Source organism: Vipera ursinii (assembly GCF_947247035.1).
Source record: "Vipera ursinii genome assembly, chromosome: 2".
Taxonomy (NCBI): Eukaryota; Metazoa; Chordata; class Lepidosauria; order Squamata; family Viperidae; genus Vipera; species Vipera ursinii.
The window spans coordinates 269,507,080-269,528,811 of record NC_139513.1 but is presented as its reverse complement, the minus strand read 5'-3'; the positions used below and the strand labels follow the sequence as shown (position 1 = coordinate 269,528,811).

General features: G+C 36.4%; 1 protein-coding gene across 1 annotated transcript in view; it reads left to right on the top strand.

Annotated features, from left to right (window-relative positions):
- MAP3K1 (mitogen-activated protein kinase kinase kinase 1) overlaps positions 1–21,421 on the top strand; it is a 72,684-nt gene extending 51,263 nt beyond the window's left edge. Inside the window, exons 11-20 of the mRNA XM_083356280.1 lie at positions 827–948; positions 1,667–1,758; positions 4,969–5,158; positions 5,335–6,589; positions 9,419–9,571; positions 11,453–11,615; positions 14,075–14,206; positions 15,164–15,306; positions 16,587–16,718; positions 18,227–21,421. Coding sequence (XP_083212406.1) covers positions 827–948; positions 1,667–1,758; positions 4,969–5,158; positions 5,335–6,589; positions 9,419–9,571; positions 11,453–11,615; positions 14,075–14,206; positions 15,164–15,306; positions 16,587–16,718; positions 18,227–18,376 — 2,532 coding nt within the window. The 3' untranslated portion in view covers positions 18,377–21,421. The remainder of the gene's footprint in view (positions 1–826; positions 949–1,666; positions 1,759–4,968; positions 5,159–5,334; positions 6,590–9,418; positions 9,572–11,452; positions 11,616–14,074; positions 14,207–15,163; positions 15,307–16,586; positions 16,719–18,226) is intronic.
- The last annotated feature ends 311 nt before the right edge of the window (positions 21,422–21,732 follow it).

The window sequence follows — 21,732 nt, the reverse complement described above, 5'->3', positions numbered from 1 at the left end:
ATTATTTGTTACTTTGCCTATTTCTTGAGCAGCTTGTTTAGAATATTTTTCCCTGTCCTCCTGGAATGGAAATAGAACTGGTCTGATTCTCAGAAAATTTCTATTTTTTTTAATTAATCATTCTTTATGGCAAGATTCAGACCACTGCTCAAAGTCATGTAATATTTTGAATGCTACCCATACTAACTATTATATACTGTATTTGTAGAGTGACCAGAGAAGTCCTGTAATATGTTTGCATGTTTATTGTTTTGCTTTTTCTGTGTAAAACAGTAAACAATAAGAATTGCTACTATAATCATCAAAGACTCACAGTGGAACCAACTTTTCTATTTCCAAATTCTTAGCACAATATTTGAAGTATTCTTGCTTTGCAGTATTGCTGAAATCAGTTCCTTAAATAAGTTGATTATCAATGTTAAGCTGCATGTATATATGAAAGATAAATGTCACTACTTCCTTTTTACTTTAAATGTTATTCAGTTCTTGAATCTATCTTTAATTCATCCATTTGGGAGCAGATTTCTCTAAAAAGTCTGGAAGCTGATAATTGGTTTTGTCTTTTCCTAGTGGGCTCTTGTAACTTCCCCTTAAACTATTCCTTTTGGTTTAGCAGACAATGTCAATATTTGTTTGGAATCTTTAAATGACAAAGAGGTGTATTGTTTTACACTTGACGGATTTGTAGGCAGAAGCAATTTGTGTATAAAATGATGTTTGTACAGGTTGGTGTATTTTGTGTTCATCTTTTGATTGCAGAAATGTATGCAGGGTTTTAAGAAGTAGTGTTTTTTTAAAAAAAAATATCTTCCTTTTTTCCCCCCAGAAAACATTGAGAGCCATGCTGGTATATACTCCCTGCCATAGCCTAACGGAGAGGACAAAACTGCAACAGCTTTTAAAACCAGTTGTGGAATCCATATTGGTGAAATGTGCAGATCCTAACAGGTATAGGCTTTAATCTATTTAAATATTTTAGATTACTATCTTCAGGATTGTCTGTATTAGTTTTATAGTATAGGGACAAATTCAAGTTGAAATTAGAAATTGATTGTTCTCCAGCATGATAGATGGAGAATCCACGAATGGGTTAACTGTGTCTTCCTGCCCAATTAGACTAAGTCTGTCAAACGTGCCATGCCTCTCCTGGGCCAGGATACCTCCCAGTCACGATTTAGTCTGTGCCCAGAAAGGACGTGACAATTTTGGCTCCCAGACTAAATTCAGAGCAGATTGATTTGCATGCAGTTCTTTTATGAATGCATATTTGTGCTGAAAAAGTGAAAACTGTTACAAAAACAAACTAGAAAGAAGTAATATGTTAACATGATATTGTTACATAGTACAGTACTGATATATTACATTAAATTTTTATGTAGGAATTACTACCAATAAATAATAAACCAGGATTAAAAGATTCATGTAGTCTCATTGTATGACCACAGTTGGGACAGAATCACCATTGTTGAGCAAAACAGTTATTAAGTGAAATGTCACGTGACTGCTTTGTTCAGTGACTGCAATCCTGGCATGGTCTGGTGTGATTGTTCAGCAATCTTATGAATTACTTTGTTAAGAGAACAGTGACAATTACTTATAATGTATTCATTCAGCTTTATTCATCCTTTTATCTTAAAAAACAGAGACTTCTTTCTTCTTTTTACAGCCGCACAAGCCAACTGTCAGTTTCAACATTAATGGAAATGTGTAAAGGTCAAGCAGGAGAGTTGGCAATTGGTCGAGAAATACTTAAGTCTGGTAAACTTCATTTTCTTCTTACTTAAGCAACATTACCAATATAGTGTAGTAGTTAATGGCACTGGACTAGAAACTATGACAATGAGTTCTAGTCCCACCTTAGGTATGAAGCCAATTGGGTGTCTTTGGTTAGTCAATTTCTTTCAGTTCTACAAAGAAGGCTAGAACAAACTGCTTCAGAAAATATCGCCAATAAAACTTTGTGAACTTATACATGTAGTCACCAAGTGTCAAGATGGATTTAAGGAATACATGCACTCTATAGCTACTGCTTCCTAGAGATGTATGAGTTAGCCTAGAGCAATTTGAGATTTGGTTTGAATTTTTAGTTTAAAAGATATGTACACATATAAATCTGCCAAATCTATTTGAAAATGCAATTTATTTGAACACATAAAATCAATTTGGCAGTTTAATATGGTGTTGTGATATTTCTACAGCTCTGTTATTATTTTCCAGCTAAATCAAATTTCACTTAGGCTTTTAAAATTAACAATAAATAGAGTGAATGCAATAGATACTTAAACTCTAATTGGAATTTGAAAATCTGGCAGTAAGAAGGGCTGGACATAATTTTTATATCAATTAAAGAATAAACATCTATATTAATTTTTCAAAATGCTGTTTATAAAAATCTCAATGTAATAGAGATTTGTATTTGACTGGCTCAGATATTTGCAAGATATATTAAGAAATAAAATAAAGCATAGGGGATGTTTTGTCATTAAAGAGGAATTCATAGTAGGAATAGATAGAAATGAAGAAAAAAGTAAAAGAGAATAGAGTTGCTTTTAAAGGGAGGAAAGAAGAAAAATGTATAAGAAGCATTCTCTACATATGCATAATAAGGATTTTAGGAACTAGCATGTTGGTAATTGCAAACAAAACAAACTAGTTTGTAATGGAAGATGTAATAGGCTATAAATATTGTTGTTGTTGTTGTTAGTTGCAAAGTCGTGTCCGACCCATCGCAACCCTATGGACAATGTTCCTCCAGGCCTTCCTGTCCTCTACCATCTTCTGGAGTCCATTTAGGCTCACACCTACTGCTTCAGTGACTCCATCCAGCCACCTCATTCTCTGTCGTCCCCTTCTTCTCTTGCCCTCAACCTTTCCCAGCATGAGGCTCTTCTCCAGTGAGTCCTTCCTTCTCATTAGGTGGCCAAAGTATTTGAGTTTTAGCTTCAGGATCTGGCCTTCTAAAGAGCAGTCAGGGTTGATCTCCTCTAGGACTGACCGGTTTGATCGCCTTGCAGTCCAAGGGACTCGCAGGAGTCTTCTCCAGCACCAGAGTTCAAAGGCTTCAATTCTTTGGCACTCAGCCTTTCTTATGGTCCAGCTTTCACTGCCATACATTGCAACTGGGAAGACCATCGCCTTGACTATACGCACTTTTGTTGACAGGGTGATGTCTCTGCTTTTTAGTGTGCTGTCTAGATTTGCCATGGCTTTCCTCCCCAGGAGCAAGCGTCTTTTAATTTCTTGGCTACAGTCCCCATCTGCGGTGATCTTGGAGCCCAGGAAAATAAAATCTGTCACTACCTCCATTTCTTCCCCATCTATTTGCCAGGAATTGAGAGGGCCGGATGCCATGATCTTGGTTTTCTTAATGTTTAGTTTCAACCCAAGTTTTGCACTCTCCTTCTTCACTCGCAACAAAAGGCTCTTTAGTTCCTCTTCACTTTCTGCCATTAGAGTGGTATCATCTGCATATCTTAGGTTGTTGATGTTTCTTCCGGCAATCTTAATTCCAACTTTTGATTCATCTAGCCCTGCCTTTCTCATGATGTGCTCTGCATATAAGTTAAATAGGCAAGGTGACAGTATACAGCCTTGCTGGACTCCTTTCCCAATTTTGAACCAATCAGTGGTTCCGTGTCCAGTTCTCACTGTTGCTTCTTGGCCCACATATAGGTTTCTCAAGAGACAAATAAGATGGTCTGGTATCCCCATCTCTTTAAGGACTTGCCACAGTTTGTTATGATCCACACAATCAAAGGCTTTAGCATAGTCAATGAAGCAGACGTAGATGTTTTTCTGGAACTCTCTAGCTTTCTCCATGATCCAGCGTATGTTAGCAATTTGATCTCTTGTTCCTCTGCCTCTTCGAAATCCTGCCTGTACTTCTGGTAGTTCTCGATCCACATACTGCTGGAGTCTAGCTTGTAGAATTTTAAGCATAACTTTACTAGCATGAGAAATGAGTGCAATGGTCTATAAATATTATGCAGGGGAAAAAACTACAAAAGGAGAGCCATCCTTAGCCATGAAGTATTTACTCTGACCCTACTTCCTTCGCCCCGATTGTTGCTGTATAAGAAAACAGGAGGAGGGAGAAACAGAAAAAAGTGGGATAAAAATCTAATCTAAAATCTATCCTAATGAGGACCCAGATTGTTGGGGGCAATTAAGCTGACTTTGTAATAATGCCGCTTGGGGTGTGTGTGAAAGCCCTAACAAGCAGGCATATACATAGAATGAAGGCTACTGCTAAGCTTGTAAGCCGCCCTGAGTCTTCGGAGAAGGGCGGGTTATAAATGGAATTAAAATAAATAATAAATAAATAAATAAATAACAAATAAGTGATGTACTGATTTTGAATACAATAAAAGAATAATTGATGTGAAAATAAAATCTTGTTGGAATGGATACTGCTCAAAGAATAATAGTAGATGGGCAGAAGAATTTGGAATAAGAGTAAGAAAATGAAAGAAAAATAAGTATAAACAAATTTGGTGGCATGGTAATTGGGGAACTTAATATGCATGTGTATGTAACCTTGAGTGAGTTTTAAAGGACGGCAATATTAAAATTCTGTGATTATATCTGGATTTATTGAATTTTATACAGAATGAACAGCTTTTTTTAATGTTTTCATCTCTTTAATATGTGATGGATCATAGCATTAATCCTTCTAATGGCATTTGCACCTTTGGAATAGTTTTGCAATGAGTAACTTTATATGCAAGTTTCCATCAGAAGGAATGGCAATAGGGATACATTCAAGTACATCCAATATCTTTTATTTTGAGAATGAGAAATCTGCTCATTACACTTTTTTAAAAAATGATGAGTTTAGAAACTTAGAATTAGTTCACAACAACAGTAATTAAAACAACTTTACGTGTAGGAAACTGGCTTATTAGAGACTCCAATTGCCAGTTCAAATAATATAATTCCATTAATTCTTTATTTAATCTTTTCTTGCAGGGTCCATTGGCATTGGAGGTATTGATTTCGTCTTAAATTGCATCCTTGGGACACAATCGGAATCAAACAACTGGCAAGCATTACTTGGACGTCTTTGTCTTATAGATAGATTGCTGTTAGAATTTCCTGGTGAATTTTATCCCCACATTGTCAGTGGAGATATTTTACAAGTTGATGCTATCATTGACAGGTAATAATTTAGAAAAACGTGCTTTTAAAAAATTGCTCTTTAGTATCAAACTGCTAGCTGGTTTAGAAAGTCATGTTAAAATCTGCCTTTAAACAATTTTCTCTTGAAATGCTGATTATTTAAAAAGATATTTCAGAAAAATAAGTAGAAATTAACAGCTTTGTATTCCTTTTTAGGTATAAGAAGCTGTTATCTCTACTGAGCTTTGCGCTGCAGTCAATTGACAACTCCCATTCGATGGTGGGCAAATTGTCCCGGAGAATATTTTTAAGTGCTGCCAGAATGGTTGCAAGAGTACCCCAAGTATTTGTAAAACTGTTAGAAATGTTGAGCATGATAAGCTCAATACATCATACAAGAATGCGTCGGCGATTGATGGCTATAGCAGATGAAATGGAAATTGCAGAAGCCATCCAGTTAGGCATGGAGCAAAGGCATTCTGGGGAATGCAGGCATGAATTTGCACAGCCTCCAGTTCCTGATAATTCTCCAGAGACGACGGAGAATACTACTCCAAATAACACAATGCAGTTCCCAGGTAAAAGTGGGAAAGGACTAGATAATAAAAAACGAAGTGCTACACCAGAGGACATTTCTGACACAATGGCTGGTATTTCATTGGGGCTTCCTGTTTCATCAGGAACAACAGAACAACTAAAGCCAGCCATTCAGACAAAAAGCAGATCCCCTGGTCAATGCTTGAACTCTTCTCTCTCATCCGGTCATTCCCAAAATATATTCCCTATTTTGCCTTCCCCCTCTACCCCATCTGTACCTGCAGGAACTGATATTCCTAAGCTCAGATCTCAGGGATTTGTTCCCTGTAAAATACCTTCAGCTTCTCCTCAAATGCAGCGGAAGCTCTCTCTCCAGATTCAAAGAAATTGTGCTGAACAAAAAGAATTGGAAAAGCTTTCCCCTGTTTTTACCCAGGCCAGGCCTCTGCCATACAGTCATATACATAGGCCAAAGCCATCTCGACCTACACCGTGTGATGTGAATAAACAGGGGGGAACCTCCAAAAATAGCATGTCGCTTAATTTAAATGACATATCACCGTGTGATAGTAGTATTAGTACAGCTATACCAAGTGAAGAGACTGTTTTCACCCCGGTGGAAGAAAAACGTAGCCAACTGGATATTAATGCAGAACTCAGTTCTAGTATGGAAGACTTGCTTGAAGCTCCAGCCAGTGACGGAACTGTCACATTCAAGTCTGAAGTAGCTGTCTTGTCTCCTGAGCGTGCAGAAAATGATAACACATATAAAGATGATGTGAATCATAATCAGAAATGCAAGGAAAAGATGGAAGCTGAAGAAGAGGAAGCTTTAGCTATTGCCATGGCCATGTCAGCATCTCAGGATGCTCTCCCAATAGTTCCTCAGCTTCAAGTTGCAAATGGTGAAGATATCATAATTATTCAACAGGATGTGAGTATTTGGGGTTTTGCTATTTCTTATAGTTACTATTGCACAATGCATTTCTGATAGTATTTTAAAGGTAAATTGATTTTGTCTCTAGATAAAGTGTTGTTTGTAGTGACAGAGTAATCACAATGTGAGTGCAAGGCTTTGTGGAAATCACTGAGAGACTGCAGTAGAAAATGCAAAAAAAGTGGGAACATAGCTTTTTTACTTGCTTAGGATTGTTGCACTTTGGGACTGATTGTTGCACTTGATTGGGAGTAAAAAAGTAAATAAATGAATAAATAAATACCATTTATCTTTTATTTATATATAAATAAAAGATAAAAAAGGTAAAGGTAAAGGTTCCCCCGCACATGTGTGCTAGTCGTTTCCAACTCTAGGGGCTGGTGCTCATCTCTGTTTCAAAGCCGAAGAGCCAGCACTTGTCTAAGGACGTCTCCGTGGTCATGTGGCCGGCATGACTAGACGCCAAAGGCGCACGGAACGCTGTTACCTTCCCACTGTAGTGGTCCCTATTTTTCTACTTGCATTTTTACGTGCTTTCGAACTGCTCGGTTGGCAGAAGCTGGGACGAGTAACAGGTGCTCACTCTGTTATGTGGCACTTGGGATTCGACCTGCCAAACTGCCGACCTTCTGATCGACAGGCTCAGCGTCCTAACCCACTGAGCCACCACATCCCTTCCAAATAAAAGATAGATGGTATTTATTTATTTATTTACTTTTTTACTCCCAATCAAGTGCGACAATCAGTCTCAAAGTACAACAATCCTAAGCAAGTAAAGCATCTGTAATAATAAATTATTCATATAACATTATTCATAAATTATTCACAGTAAAAATTCCAAATAAATTAGTGTACAGAACCAACAGTAAAGGTCCTAATGTTCTTATTAAATTAGACTATATTTAAAATTGATCCTTTGTGATTAGATGGACAAAAATGTCAAATTCAGACTAAACATTTGGCTGACTGTGGGACCAACCATAATATTATACAATTTGTATGCCATCCAACTCTCAGCAACTCTAATTGTTCCACAAAACAAAACAAAATCTAGAGCAGACATGTCAAACACAAGGCCGGGGGCCGGATCTGGCCCGTGAAGTGGTTTCATGTGGCCCGCAAAGCCATCCTGGAAACAGTGAGGGAACGGCCCCCACTGCCTTGGCCCTGGCCCAGAGACCCTCCTTCTGCCAGAGACCCCCAGATCTGTCCCACTCCTGCCCATGCCCCCATAGGCACCCTTGATGCGAATGATGTAGAGCTGGCCATGCCCACCCAGTAGGCCATATGCACTCTAGCCATGCCCACCCAGTAGGCCACGCCCACCCTGGCCATACCCACCCGGCCCCTTGAGGGCAACCGCAATGCTGATGCGGCCCTCAATGAAATTGAGTTTGACACCCCTGATGTAGAGGAATTGTGGTGTGATTTTACAGCAAGTAGGAGGAGGCAACTGCAATGAATTGCCTCCTCTCCCCTGCCCCTCTGCCTGGCTTCAGTACTGGCCAACATGCCTCCTAATCAACATATTTCCTTCTCTTCCCTCCTTTGACTTCTCAGTCCTAGTGCAGCATATCCCATTCCTTGATCATCCCAGTATCGTCTCCTCTCAGCTGCAGCTCTTATCTATACCCCTATGTCAATCAGTACATAGTCCAAAATGCCCTAAATGTGCATGTTTTGGTTTGGGTTCACACCAAGCCAAAATAAACGTGTTATTCTGTGCAAAAATGAGTTGCACACTCCTACTATTTAACAGCCAAAAGTCAACGTATTTTCTATTAATTTGGCTACTTAAATAGTGCAGTCACTAAATCTGGGATTTATTTTTGGAGAGAATGAGAATCTTATGTCTATTTTGTTCATGTTACAGTGAAGCAGTATTTAATTTCTTGGCTATTATGATCTCTAGTCATTTTAAGGCACCCTGGCCCCAGTTAATAGAATGCAGATGTTTATGACCGAATGTATTATATTTTGTGAGAGAGACGTATGGTGTGAATTCTAAAATGTAGGATGATCATCTCATTTATCATAGATACTTATTGTGTTCCATTTTACCTGAAAGATGACTGCATATGCCAGGAAGGATAATGTTTTTAGCCCCTGGGGCACAGAACATTAGAGGCTGCCAGAGTTTATTTATAACCTTATTTATATCCACATACGTGTTTTTATAGGTGTATCCAACCAATCACAAATCACATCAGTTTTTAAATCACTGTATGGTTATCACCTTTATAGCCTTATAGCAGACTACTAGAATATAAATAGGCAACACTTCACTAGCTGTCTGTTCAACTTGCTCACCCAGAGTCCCCTTTCTGAAAATACTCTCTAGGTATGAAAGGCAGTGAATTAGAAGTTGTCCTTCATGTTAGCCCCAATCTTTGGAACGCTTCCCCCAGATGTACATTCAATAGCTATTCTGTAAATAAACAATTCAGAGCTGTTTTATTTCAATGTGGTTTTGTCCCCAGTGAATGATAGTGCCTAGTATAATGAATTTACTTAGAGTTTTGTATTGCTGTTTATAGTTTGGCTTTGAATGCCTGCCATAGTACTTTGGGAATGGGGCAGGTTATAAAAAAATTAAGTATATATGTGAGAAAATCTGTAAACAGATCCTAAAATTTGGTTATTTTTTTCCTTTAAATTGTTGGGTATGGCAGGTCTCATTTGGACAACCTGTGAGATTAGAGAAATGCTCGTGCTGTTTGTGTATTCTAAATAGAGGCTTCATATCTTTGTGTTAAGAATAGATTAATCTTTTTTCCACCTGAATTTCAAAGGATTACATTGTCATATCTTTTATTTAATTTGCAGACACCAGAAACCCTGCCTGGGCATACCAAAGCAAAGCACCATTATAGAGAAGACACTGAATGGCTTAAAGGTCAACAGATAGGCCTTGGAGCTTTTTCTTCTTGCTATCAAGCTCAGGATGTTGGCACTGGGACATTAATGGCCGTGAAACAGGTAAAAAAAATACTGTTGAATTTTTCCAAGGATTTGCTGAATGAATATTTGGAAAATAAAGTTAAGATGTGCAGAACAGGCACAAACATACATAGAGGTATTTTATCATTAAAAGATTCTTTTCCTTCTGTGGATTTGTGAAATTCCTTTTCAAAAGTAATCATTCTAATTAAAAAAGATTGCATAATATAGTTTCTCCTTGGTCTTTTAAGATCATGGATAGTATCTGTTCTTTTTAGTACTGTTGAGGCATTTGAATATTAAAAATTAGGCTGGAAACTATTAGCTGAAAGACCAGAAAATCTTGGATTTTGGAAGAACTGAATAAAAGCCAACGTATTTCTGTGCTGTTTTACAAATTGTTGGATTTGGTGTTTACTTCACTAACAGGACCATCTCATGAGAAGCATACTGCCAGAATGCAGGCAGTCCATAATGACTGCCATAATGTTTAATGGCTATTTGGAGTTAAGACTATCAAAAAAATTTTTACAACCCATCCTCAAAATCAAGACTGCTACAACACCCTCCACCCCCACTGCAATCATGTAAATTGCATTTTGTGATGTTGCAACTGCCATGTATTGATGACTGGTTGTAGTGTCCCATGGTTACATGACCTAATTTGTGATCCTTTTTTGCCATTTTCTAAAAGAAAATGGCAAAAAACCACTCATTGGATGTGCTGGATTTGCTTAATGATTATACAAATTCCTTAACAAGTGCTGTGACTCATGTAACAACTATTGTAAAAATAATAATAAAATCAAATTAGATCACATGTTGATCCACTTAATGACTGCAATGATGTATAGCCAAAATTCCAGGCTCAGTTTTGGTCATAAGTCAAGGGCTACCTGTATTCTCATATCATAGTGCTACAAGAATTATTTTGATTCATTTTTCTCTTCCCTTCCCTTGCAGATCCCAGAAATATTTCTCCGTTGTTCTTGATGTTCCCCTAATTATCAAAGTCTATACCAGTGTATTCTCCTCCTATCTAATTGTTGCACATGGGGGGGAGAACCATAAGTAGGGTATAGAATTGATTAATATTATCATCTTTTTGATTTGTTGGAAGCATGTGTTGAATTGAGTACTATATTTTATATGACTTTAAAATGGGATGCATAGCATGTTCAATGCCACTGAAATCAGTAATACTTAAGTTGGTTGGGCTTGAAGTCCCATTGATTTCAGTGGGTCTACTAAGTATGGATTCTATATACTTTTAGTATCATAATATACATTTTTTTCATTACATTCACCAAGAAGTGGTTTACCTAAGTACTGTGTATGGAATGTTTCTCTGTATGTAAAGAGCTACTTGGAGTTTCTCTAGGGAAAGAAGTATATACAATTTATTTGAATTTTGTCGCAATAAAATATTAATAACATCAGCAAAAATAGCAAGTATTCAGGATTGTCATATACATTTACAGTTGTACAACTTTTTCTAGTCCAAAAGTGGTACTCATTCTTTCAGTGACATTCAAAAAATGATGAGTGGAACCAGGATAAAATTAAATATAATTTTTAAAAATTCCTTCAAATGATTGGAAACACCCGCGTTGTCATGTGACGTCGCGCAATGTATCGGGACTTTTTCCCCATTGCTGGCAATGGGGCAGGCGCGGTTTTGCCGTGATGCATCTAGCCTGCAGGCCGGCAGTTTGACATGCCTGCTCTAGGGGAACTTCATGTAATCCCCGGCTGCACATTCTGCACTCTGACCTAGTGATATCATATAGGATATCATTCTTTGAATCTTTTCCTTCAAATAGTTCAACATGGAATCTGATCTATTTACAACAGTGACAGTTGCTATTTTTCCTGCTTATAGAGCTGTTGAATCAAAAGCTGACATTTTTTATGAAACAGGTAACCTATGTCAGGAATACATCATCGGAGCAGGAAGAAGTGGTAGAAGCCCTGAGAGAAGAGATAAGAATGATGAGTCATTTGAATCACCCTAATATCATTCGAATGATGGGTGCTACATGTGAGAAAAGCAACTACAATCTCTTTATAGAATGGATGGCAGGTATGTATGCCAAAATGTATCTCTTAATAAATGCCTACCACTCACAATTCTGTGGCACTAGAGTTAAGTTTAGGGTTTGATCATTGAATTCTGAGTCTGTGTCAGCCCAATCAGATAGACTAGAGCAAGAATCAACTCTACAGGAAGGATAAAACTACTTTTATTGGGCGTGGCTACAATAATAAAATCTTGCAAATCTGATTGTGCTGTATCTCCTATTCTTATAAACGTGTGATATATGTGTGTTTGTCTGAGCCTCTTCCACATACTTTCTGGCTGCAAGCAAAATTACTAACCCCTTACATCAAAATTTACTGAAGCCATTTGTGGATAAAGCTTACACAGATGTATCAGAATGCTTCTACTTTTAGAGAAATAGATGTGTCCTAGTTGTCTAACAAATAATGCAAGTATAAAATTATTGGAGTGCCCTGGAAATTTAATTAAAAAGGAGGTAATCATATGGTGGCAAATGTCCCTGTAGAACTGTCAATGGGCTGTGATTTCTTTGGCACCCATGTCACAATGCCAGTATCACATTTCATAGAGAATTTTTCTATATTTCTCTTCCAAAATAGCTCTGGGGAGAACATTAAATCAGGGTAAAGATAAGGCTGTTCTGAATTTGGGGACTGTGATATAAAAATGAAGTGAGCTTAGGTGCTAAAAATTAGCTATTTACAATTATATTATGAGAAGAAGCAGCATCTAAGATCTTTTACCTTAAAACTGATCTAGCTTGATCTGGTTCTAATGTTAGGATGGAATCACTGGAAAAACCTTCCTGGCTCACTTTCTTTTGAGTAGCTGTTTTGCAAGAAGTTTTGAAGTTGTCTACCAATATTAATATGGCTCAGTCCACTCAGATTGTGGTGTAGTTTTAGCTTGTAAGTAAATATATTTATCCACAGATTGGATTCAAATTACTGCTTCCCTTTGAAGTTCTGCATTTGAAAAATAGCGGGTCACTTCGAAAATGCTTCTTAGAAACTTTGTTTGAATTCTTTCTAATTATATGGTCCCAGCTATTGAATAGTAGTTGTGATCAGGCTTTAGCTACAAACTGTTTAATTCTAGGAGGGATAAACTCCTCTCTGGAAAAATATTAAGTCTGGATAGTTGATGCAGATCTCTGTTCATTATGGGATACATAATCCAGGTGGGATATAGTATCATTTGGAGAGAACAACAACCAGCTCATTATGCTATCCATGGAGATAAAAACGGACATCCAATTCCTCCATCACTCTTACTCGGGATCTGGGGGAAGAGCCTATTTCTAATTTATTCAATTTCTGTAGCCACCCATGTCAGTCCAATTGAGTAATCCTCATTTGAAGGTCTTTAAAATGGGGAATCATTCTTAAGGGGAAGCCATTTAGGAGGGCAGATGCTGTAAGAGAGAAGGCCCACTTCCTGTAACATTGATTGAAAGGGCCAGGAGCAAGCTGACTCGTACAGAATGGACAGAAATTAAGGCACCTCGAAATCTTGATGAGAATTTCTTAGATTAATATTTACAACAAGAAACTATTTTATTTCCTTGCTTATAATGTTATACATTATTAAGTATACCTTAAATGAAAATTTATTTTTTGTTCTTATTTCTTTTAGGCTGGGTAAAACTATTACATGATTACTTTCCGCAATTGTTTGCCTCCCCTCTCAGGCCTTTAGTTATAATGCTCGTAATTCAGCATTTCTCAGTCTCAGTAGAATGACTTTTGGGGTTTAGGGAGTGGCAACCAGAGGAGAGGGAAGTAATTGTTACTGTAGACATATATGTTGATCCATCATTAAATAATTAACGTATATGAGCAGCAATGTGATGAATATTGAGTGTTGCAATCTGGAACAGTAAACATACAAGATGCATATATTTATTGAAGAAGAAGGCAATGTGCAAGAGAAATAGGCATCTTTAAAACCTCCAGGCTGACAAATGGGCAAAACAGTGCAGGTTAGGGCTATGTAGAGACTATCCCAGAAACACTGGGCACTAATATTAAACCAAGCACATGTTCAGGATATTTTGATGTAGCAATTTCAAAGGCTTTTTGTGTATATACATGTATAGATGCTTTTCATTATTATCAGTACTGGGGAAAGTTGTCTATGAATAGATACTCAAACAGGGGCGGTTGGGTAGAACTTTCGTAACAGTTGTGCCGAGAGTTTTGAAGATTCTGCATCTATAATATTTCAAGGAAGGGTTTTTTGTGAAGATTAAAAGTTTATTGCCCCATTCTTAATAAGAAAATTGTTAATAACATATAAAGTATGTATACATTCTAACATTTCTCTTTCTCTGCATGTTAAAACAATCACGTATAGATACAAGGAGCCAAAGAGAATTCATTAAAATTGCTAGAATTCCTTTCCTGCCCTTAGCTCAAATTTTGTAACTGCTGTTTTCAAATAGTCAACCTAAATGGATAAAATATACTCCTATTTTTCAGGAGGATCTGTTGCTCATTTGTTGGGTAAATATGGACCCTTTAAAGAGTCTGTAGTTGCAAACTACACAGAACAATTGCTTCGTGGCCTGGCTTACCTTCATGAAAATCAGATCATTCACCGAGATGTCAAAGGTAAGGTCAATGTTACTATAGCTGGACATTTATACAATGGCCAGTCAGTGAGCCATCTAATGGGAATAATTATTTTTAATTCACTCATCACTGTCTAATTTCATTTTTTAAAATGTTGGTAAATGTTAACTTTCTACAATGTGTTTAGCTGTGTTGGTATCCTTGCTTGTGTAATGGTCAGTGCTTGTTTCTCTTCATCTTGGATTATGTTAAAAGCACAGGTTTTTGGAATATTTACATGATAATGAAGCTATCCCAGTAGTTCTCAGGAGGAATTATGATTATCTTCAAAAATATTCTGTGATGTAGTACTGAAAGCACAAGATAAGTAGGATTGTATGCTACCAGGGACAGTGCTAACTTCTCTTAGGCTTCTTCAAGCCTAATTGTTATATATTATTGTATGGATAATCATCTATAAGATAAATATTTATATATAAAAGACAAAAACAGAGCACTGATTTGCCATTCACAAATAGAGAGCTTGCTTAGAACTGAAAAAAAAAGATTCACGTCCTATATTTAATATTTCAAGAGCTATTGGATACCTTTTTTAGTTTTAATGTTCTGTTTGTGTTCTGAAAACCATAAACCACTGATACAACATATATATTGTATTTAGTTGTTGCTTTCTTGTTATTTATTTTAATTCAAAAATCATAATAAAATTTGGGAACATCTTAGACATATGCAACAGCAATTTAAAAAGCCTCAAGTCTATAGCTATTCAAGTATCCAGATTCTTATTCTGTCCTTTGATTGTAATTTATTGTATAGTCCATTATTATTATGCTATATTTTATAGATATAATTCAATGTAGACTGCAGCATATACTTAAATTTACCCCAGAGTTTACTTTATTGAATAAAGAAAACTAGTTCATTTTTTTCATTTTCTACCACAAGTGTATTTGCATTTCTTTCATTACTTAATTGCATTTCTAATAATGCCAACAGGTGCCAACTTATTAATTGATAGCACAGGTCATAGGCTAAGAATTGCTGATTTTGGAGCTGCAGCTAGATTGGCATCAAAAGGAACTGGTGCTGGAGAATTTCAAGGACAGTTATTGGGGACTATTGCATTTATGGCACCAGAGGTAAGATTTCATCTTGGGAAAGGGATATTAATACCTTTTAACTTAACCTTTAGTTGCTGTACTACTATAAAATGGCGTCCTATGCAATACTGTTGAAAAATGCTTATACCTTTATTCTGTTTTACTTTAAAAGTTTCTTTAATACCATAAAACACTAATTAGGGATGACACATGAATATGAGAAGAGCCCTACTTGATCAAGCCAAAAGTTTGTCAAATCCAATTGCATGATTCTCATAGAGGCCAACCAACCACCTATTTCAAAGAAACTCACAAGAACAGATTGAAATAGTTCCCATTTTTGGCCTCTCAATATTCAGAGTTTGATTGACTTTGAATAATATAATGTCTATTCATCACCTAAGGCAGAGGTGGAGAATATAGCTGGCTCAGGAACTCTGGGAATTGAAGTCCACAATCATAAAAGGGCCATAGTTCCCACCCTTGACCTAAGCATCAGGACATCATCTAAAGACATATGCATAATTTGTAGGGCAATCAGCCATAATCATACCCTTCCTCAGTTTTTTTCTTAACTGGAAATAGTTAATGAGCTTGTCACCATAGTAATAGGAAATGGTGACCCAAATCACGAGATTACATCTACATTTTCAGTCATTAATCTGATACCTTCTATGTAGGTACAAGGTTCTTTCATTGTTAATTTGAAAAGCATATTCCCTATTTACAATATTAGTGGACCAGCTTGATTTGTGATGATATGTGAACTATCCTTTAAGTCAGCAGTGCTGTCATGTTTTAAGAAACTTTGTTCTGTAAATAGATAGCAAAATACCTTGACTTGTCTGTCCTAATAGCACTGGCATTTTGCTTCTTCGCTGTCAAGCAGAGTTCATGTTAGACAGCTGCTCTTAACAAAGAATTGCTAAAAATACATAAATGATTAATGCACTTTGGGAACCACATGTCTTCCATTTCCATGTTCTCTTCAAAGAAAGCTAATGGGGCCACTGGTCTTACAGGAACAACTATTTAATTTTCATGGGATTTCCAAAGTATAGCAAAAGATGAAGACAGACTATAAAGTTGACATTTATACTCTGATCTAGAATTTGCAAGTGCTAATTGTAAAAGTAATATTTTCAGGAACAGTGTTTTATGGATACTGAAATAAAGCAATTTCTTGTGACATTTTATGATGGCATCCTACTGCTATTTTAGGTTAATCTCATAATAAAGTATTTTACACTGTTGTTGTTTTAAAAAAGGTGCCCTGTTGATGAATCAAAGTTAATCTCATTTGTTTTTTTCCTCTTAAGGTGTTGAGAGGCCAACAGTATGGCAGGAGCTGCGATGTGTGGAGTGTTGGCTGTGCTGTTATAGAAATGGCTTGCGCTAAGCCTCCCTGGAACGCAGAGAAACATTCCAATCATCTTGCTTTGATATTTAAGGTAAAATGATCCATAAGAGAAAATGTGTAAAGCCTGTATTTGAGGAAATGCACTGAGAACTTCTTCCATTCAAAGGCCACTGACATGCCCAAGAGTGCAGTGCAAATTTGTCATTAGAACTTGAGAGGAAAAGAATTTGCAGTAGATAGCTGGATTAGGCTAAATGATAATCATGCACATAAACTAAAAGATGTGAACAACATATATCTCTTGTATTTTGAAAGCATTCTCTCAGTTTGAGAAATATTTTCTGTATTAGCCATATTATATGCAATATATCCCAATTTGTTATTTCATTTTCAAAGGGATATAAATAAATTCCAGTGGTTTAAAAATAGCAGTTAAAAAAAACAGAGCAAATACGTTTTCCTTCTTTCTTGCCTATTGTGTCTTAGGGATTAATTACTGAACAGTTGCAAAATATGCATATATATATCCTTTACCATGGACACATATATTTATAGTGTCAATATATAGTCTATTCTCATTATTCTCAGTGTTGTTGTTAGCTGCGAAGTTGTGTCCAACCCATTGCGACCCTATGGACAACGTTCCTCCAGGCCTTCCTGTCCTCTACCATCTTCTGGAGTCCATTTAAGCTCACGTCTACTGCTTCAGTGACTCCATCCAGCCACCTCATTCTCTGTCGTCCCCTTCTTCTATTACCCTCAATCTTTCCCAGCATTAGGCTCTTCTCCAGTGAGTCCTTCCTTCTCATTAGGTGGCCAAAGTATTTGAGTTTTAGCTTCAGGATCTGGCCTTCTAAAGAGCAGTCAGGGTTGATCTCCTCTAGGACTGACCGGTTTGATCGCCTTGCAGTCCAAGGGACTCGCAGGAGTCTTCTCCAGCACCAGAGTTCAAAGGCCTCAATTCTTTGGCGCTCAGCCTTTTTTATGGTCCAACTTTCACTGCCATGCATTGCAACTGGGAAGACCATAGCCTTGACTATACACACTTTTGTTGACAGGGTGATATCTCTGCTTTTTAGTGTACTGTTATTCTCAGTAGTTCTGTTCTATAAATTGCTGCAGACACTGAAGTTGTGAATACTGAAACCTCAGCTGGGAATGTGTGTGTAGAGTGACTTAATTTTTAATTTAATTTAATTTAATTTAATAATTTGATTTCTATACCGCCCTTCTCCCGAAGGACTCAGGGCGGTGAACAGGGCAATACACAATAAAAATCGAATACAAAAATTAAAAAGTCATTAAACATCATGCCCATAAAATCAATACATATTAAAGTTAAAACTAGTTTTAAAAACCCAACCCTGTTTTGTATGTCCACAAATGATTGCAAAAGACTATAACTATTGATTTTGTGGTTACAAATAAATTTTAGCAAGTAGGTGAATTCATAAATATGGAATCTGCAAATAACGAGAATCACCTGTAATAAACTTAATGTGTGCATTGACAGCAGTGCAAATACTAAGATGCTTTGCAGTATATAATCTGTTGTTTTGGGCTTTTTTGTTTAATTATTATTTTCTGTTTAAATTATAGATTGCTAGTGCAACTACAGCTCCAACAATCCCATTGCATTTGTCTCCAGGCTTAAGGGATGTGGCACTTCGATGTTTGGAGTTACAACCTCAGGACAGACCTCCAGCAAGGGAGTTGTTAAAACACCCTGTCTTTCGCACTATGTGGTAGTTGTAGAAAACTGGGGGTACATTGAACTTGATGCTACTGAAAATATAAAGTGCTGATCTTCCTGTGCAGGTTTGCATAGCAATGTGTATTAATTGCTCTGCTGGCCTTAATTATATGTTTTGAGGACTTGAGGTCAGTAGAGGACCTATACGTATGTGACTGACAAATCGAGATCTTGACATAAGTTCAATCTGTAACATTTCACAAATTGTGCAGAAATATGTAAACTGTGCCTTTCTCAAAGATATGCCTGTTCACGAACAGAGAAGCAATTCCTCCTTTAGATCTGCATGATTATTTAGTGGAAAATGTGATTTTTTTTACAAAAACTTTATTTTAAAACATTTTTTCAGTGATATAAGCAGTTGAGTGGTTAAAGAGCCATTTTAAAATGCATCACTATTTTTTTTCAGAACATGCAAATTTCAACAATCCATTTTAAAGAAAGTTCATGTCTGCATTATGGTGAAGCTTGTTCGTTTACGTGGAAAAAGAAAATTGGATAGTTTTAAACATCACTTTTGCCTACTTTAGAATCACTAAGTATGGCAGTTGTGGTTGTCCTTTGGAAGTTACCACTCTGTAGTTTCATTTTATATTTTCTTCACATTCAGGGAAAAATGTTTTTAAAAGAAACACAAATAACTAGAATTAAATTCAAGCTAAATATTGCTGGACAACTTACTGTAAAAGACTATGGTTAAAATTGGTTTGAAATCTGCAATAAAATGCTGCTCTTGAGTCAGTGTTTTTAACAAGATGTGTTATTGAGGTAGGAGTGCACAGGTTTTTTGAATAACAGAACTTCATAGCCAAGGATCAAGCGAATGTTCTGTTTTGAAGCCCTTTTTAATATCACAGCTCATGGTAAAATTGTGGTAGAAAGGAGTACTGTGTCATACTGCCTTCTCATACTCAACTTCTAGTATAGTCAGCTGAAGCTTTAAATTCAGCCTTACTCTTAGCATTGCATTATGTTTGCTGTTTTTCCTGCTATTTTCCTTATGCCATTTGTCATCTTTTTACTGAGGCTGGGCTCTGATTTGGCATGAACCAATTCAGATAAGGAGAAATATTTTTTTATTTATTTTTTATTTTTATTACATTTATATCCCGCCCTTCTCCGAAGACTCAGGGCGGCTTACAAGCTTAGCAGTAGCCTTCATTCTATGTATATGCCTGCTTATTAGGGCTTTGCCCCCCCCCCAAGCGGCATTATTACAAAGTCAGCTTAATTGCCCCCAACAATCTGGGTCCTCATTTTACCTACCTTGGAAGGATGGAAGGCTGAGTCAACCTTGAGCCTGGTGGGATGCGAACCTGCACTAATTGCAGGCAGCTGGTGTTACTTAAGGAGGCATTAGCCCACTGCTCCACCAAGGCTCTATACCTCATGGGTACTTGAAACCCCAGAAGCAATTTCTGTGAATTGTGACTTTATCCCCCACATTAACAGCGTTTCCTGAAAATAGCATCCTATTTTGATTTTTTTAAAAAAAAAAACAACGAAAAACAGGAGAAGACACTGTTGCTTTATTTAGGTGTTTTCCCTTAATAACAAATGGAGAGATTGGGAATGAGTCAGTGGGCATGACATCACAGCAATACAGGAGACAACTTGTCTCACAACAAGCTGACCGTGTGGCCTTGATGCATGATCCTTGCACAGCCCCATCATTTACAATTTGGATTATGGCAGGGTAGAAGTACGAAAAATAGTTGATAATTAAGTTATTGGGAACTATTTTTTAAAATGGAAAATAGCCATTTAAAAATTTGTGTTTAAATTTTTACAGAATGAAATAGCCTTGAAGAAATATTTTGCACCAAGGATGCAGAGCATTTTTTTTAACAATGTGTCGTTGATGATTTCAATGGCAGTTTTTAAAATTCTGATGAATGGGATATTGAAGGAAAATGGCAGCTCTTTTACTTTCTGGCAATTTTTTTTGAAGTAAAGTTTTGATTGTGTTTAATCAACTTTTGTTATAATAACTGTTCCAATTTTAACTCTTCAGAAGCCAGTTGAAATATTGATCAGAAATTGGTTATGATCAAAGGCTCAGGACAAACTTGATAAGCTATAATACTGTACAATTTAGGCAATGTACAATTTTTAAAAATTGGAAACAAAGGTAATGGAGGTTTACACAATGACCATGCTAAAGTTAATCAAGAGCAATGTCATTAAAGGTGGATGTGTATTTCTTCTTGAAATGTTACATTCCTTTGCTTTTTTTTTGTTGTTAATGGGAGACTTTGAAGAGTTAAAAAAAATCTAAATGTGAAGTTTTGTAGCTTTGTTTGTATTTGACTTGTTTCTTGACAATGTAGAATTTGTCATTATTCCAATCATATTGTTTTTAAGTCTCTTCTGTGCAAGCTTTAAAGGATGCACTCTTGCCAATTAATGTACTGGAAGATTGCTTGTCAGATAAATACCACTTTGTCAATTATATAAACTGACGAACCTCAGCTAATCAGTATTATCCTTGTAGATCATCATGTCTTTCACATATCAAACTTGGACTGCCTCTTCTTTGAGTTTGTTTGCATTTTCCTCTGCTTGCTGGTAATTGTGTTTTTAAATGCAGATGTGATGTAATCTTATTTTCTTTGGATCAAAGCTGGACTGAAAATTGTATTATGTAATTATTTTTGTGCTCTTAATGTTATTTGGTACCTAAGTTGTAAATAACGTCTACTGCTGTTTATTCCAGTTTCTACTACCTCAGGTATCCTATAGATTTTCTTCTACCAAAGTTCACTTTCACATTGAAATTATATTTGCTATGTGACTGATTCCTAAGAGTTCCAGGGCTTAAGGGCTAACTTCTTAGCACCTTACTGTGCAAGTAAATTTTAAAGATCTCTGGGTTAAGAAAATTTGGCTTCATTATATTCTTTGTTATTTTAAATATATCAAGATATTTTAATTAAAAGTTTTTACCCCTTTGAACCAATTTTATAGTATAATTTGTACCTATTTTGGTGTTTTTGTCTTTATAGTAAATAAAAGATTTTGGACAAAACTTGTCCTTTTTTGATGGCAAAACTTGACTTCATTACTTCCTGGAATTACTGTATTACATGTATTTTCCTTTAAGCGAACAAGATCTTGTCAACTATTACATGGTCTGAAAACTGTCTGCAAGTAAGGATATCATTGTTTCTGTTCCTTGGGTTTAGAAACAGTTTGTATTTGGAATTAGGTAAAGCCAAAAGTCTATAACTGCTTTATCTACATATTCCTGTAGGGTAAGGGTAAGAGTTCTTAAAGCTTTCAGTGCCATGAATGAATGTGACACCATCAATGAATGTGACACCCCGTCCCCATGAATTGAAACCTACTGATT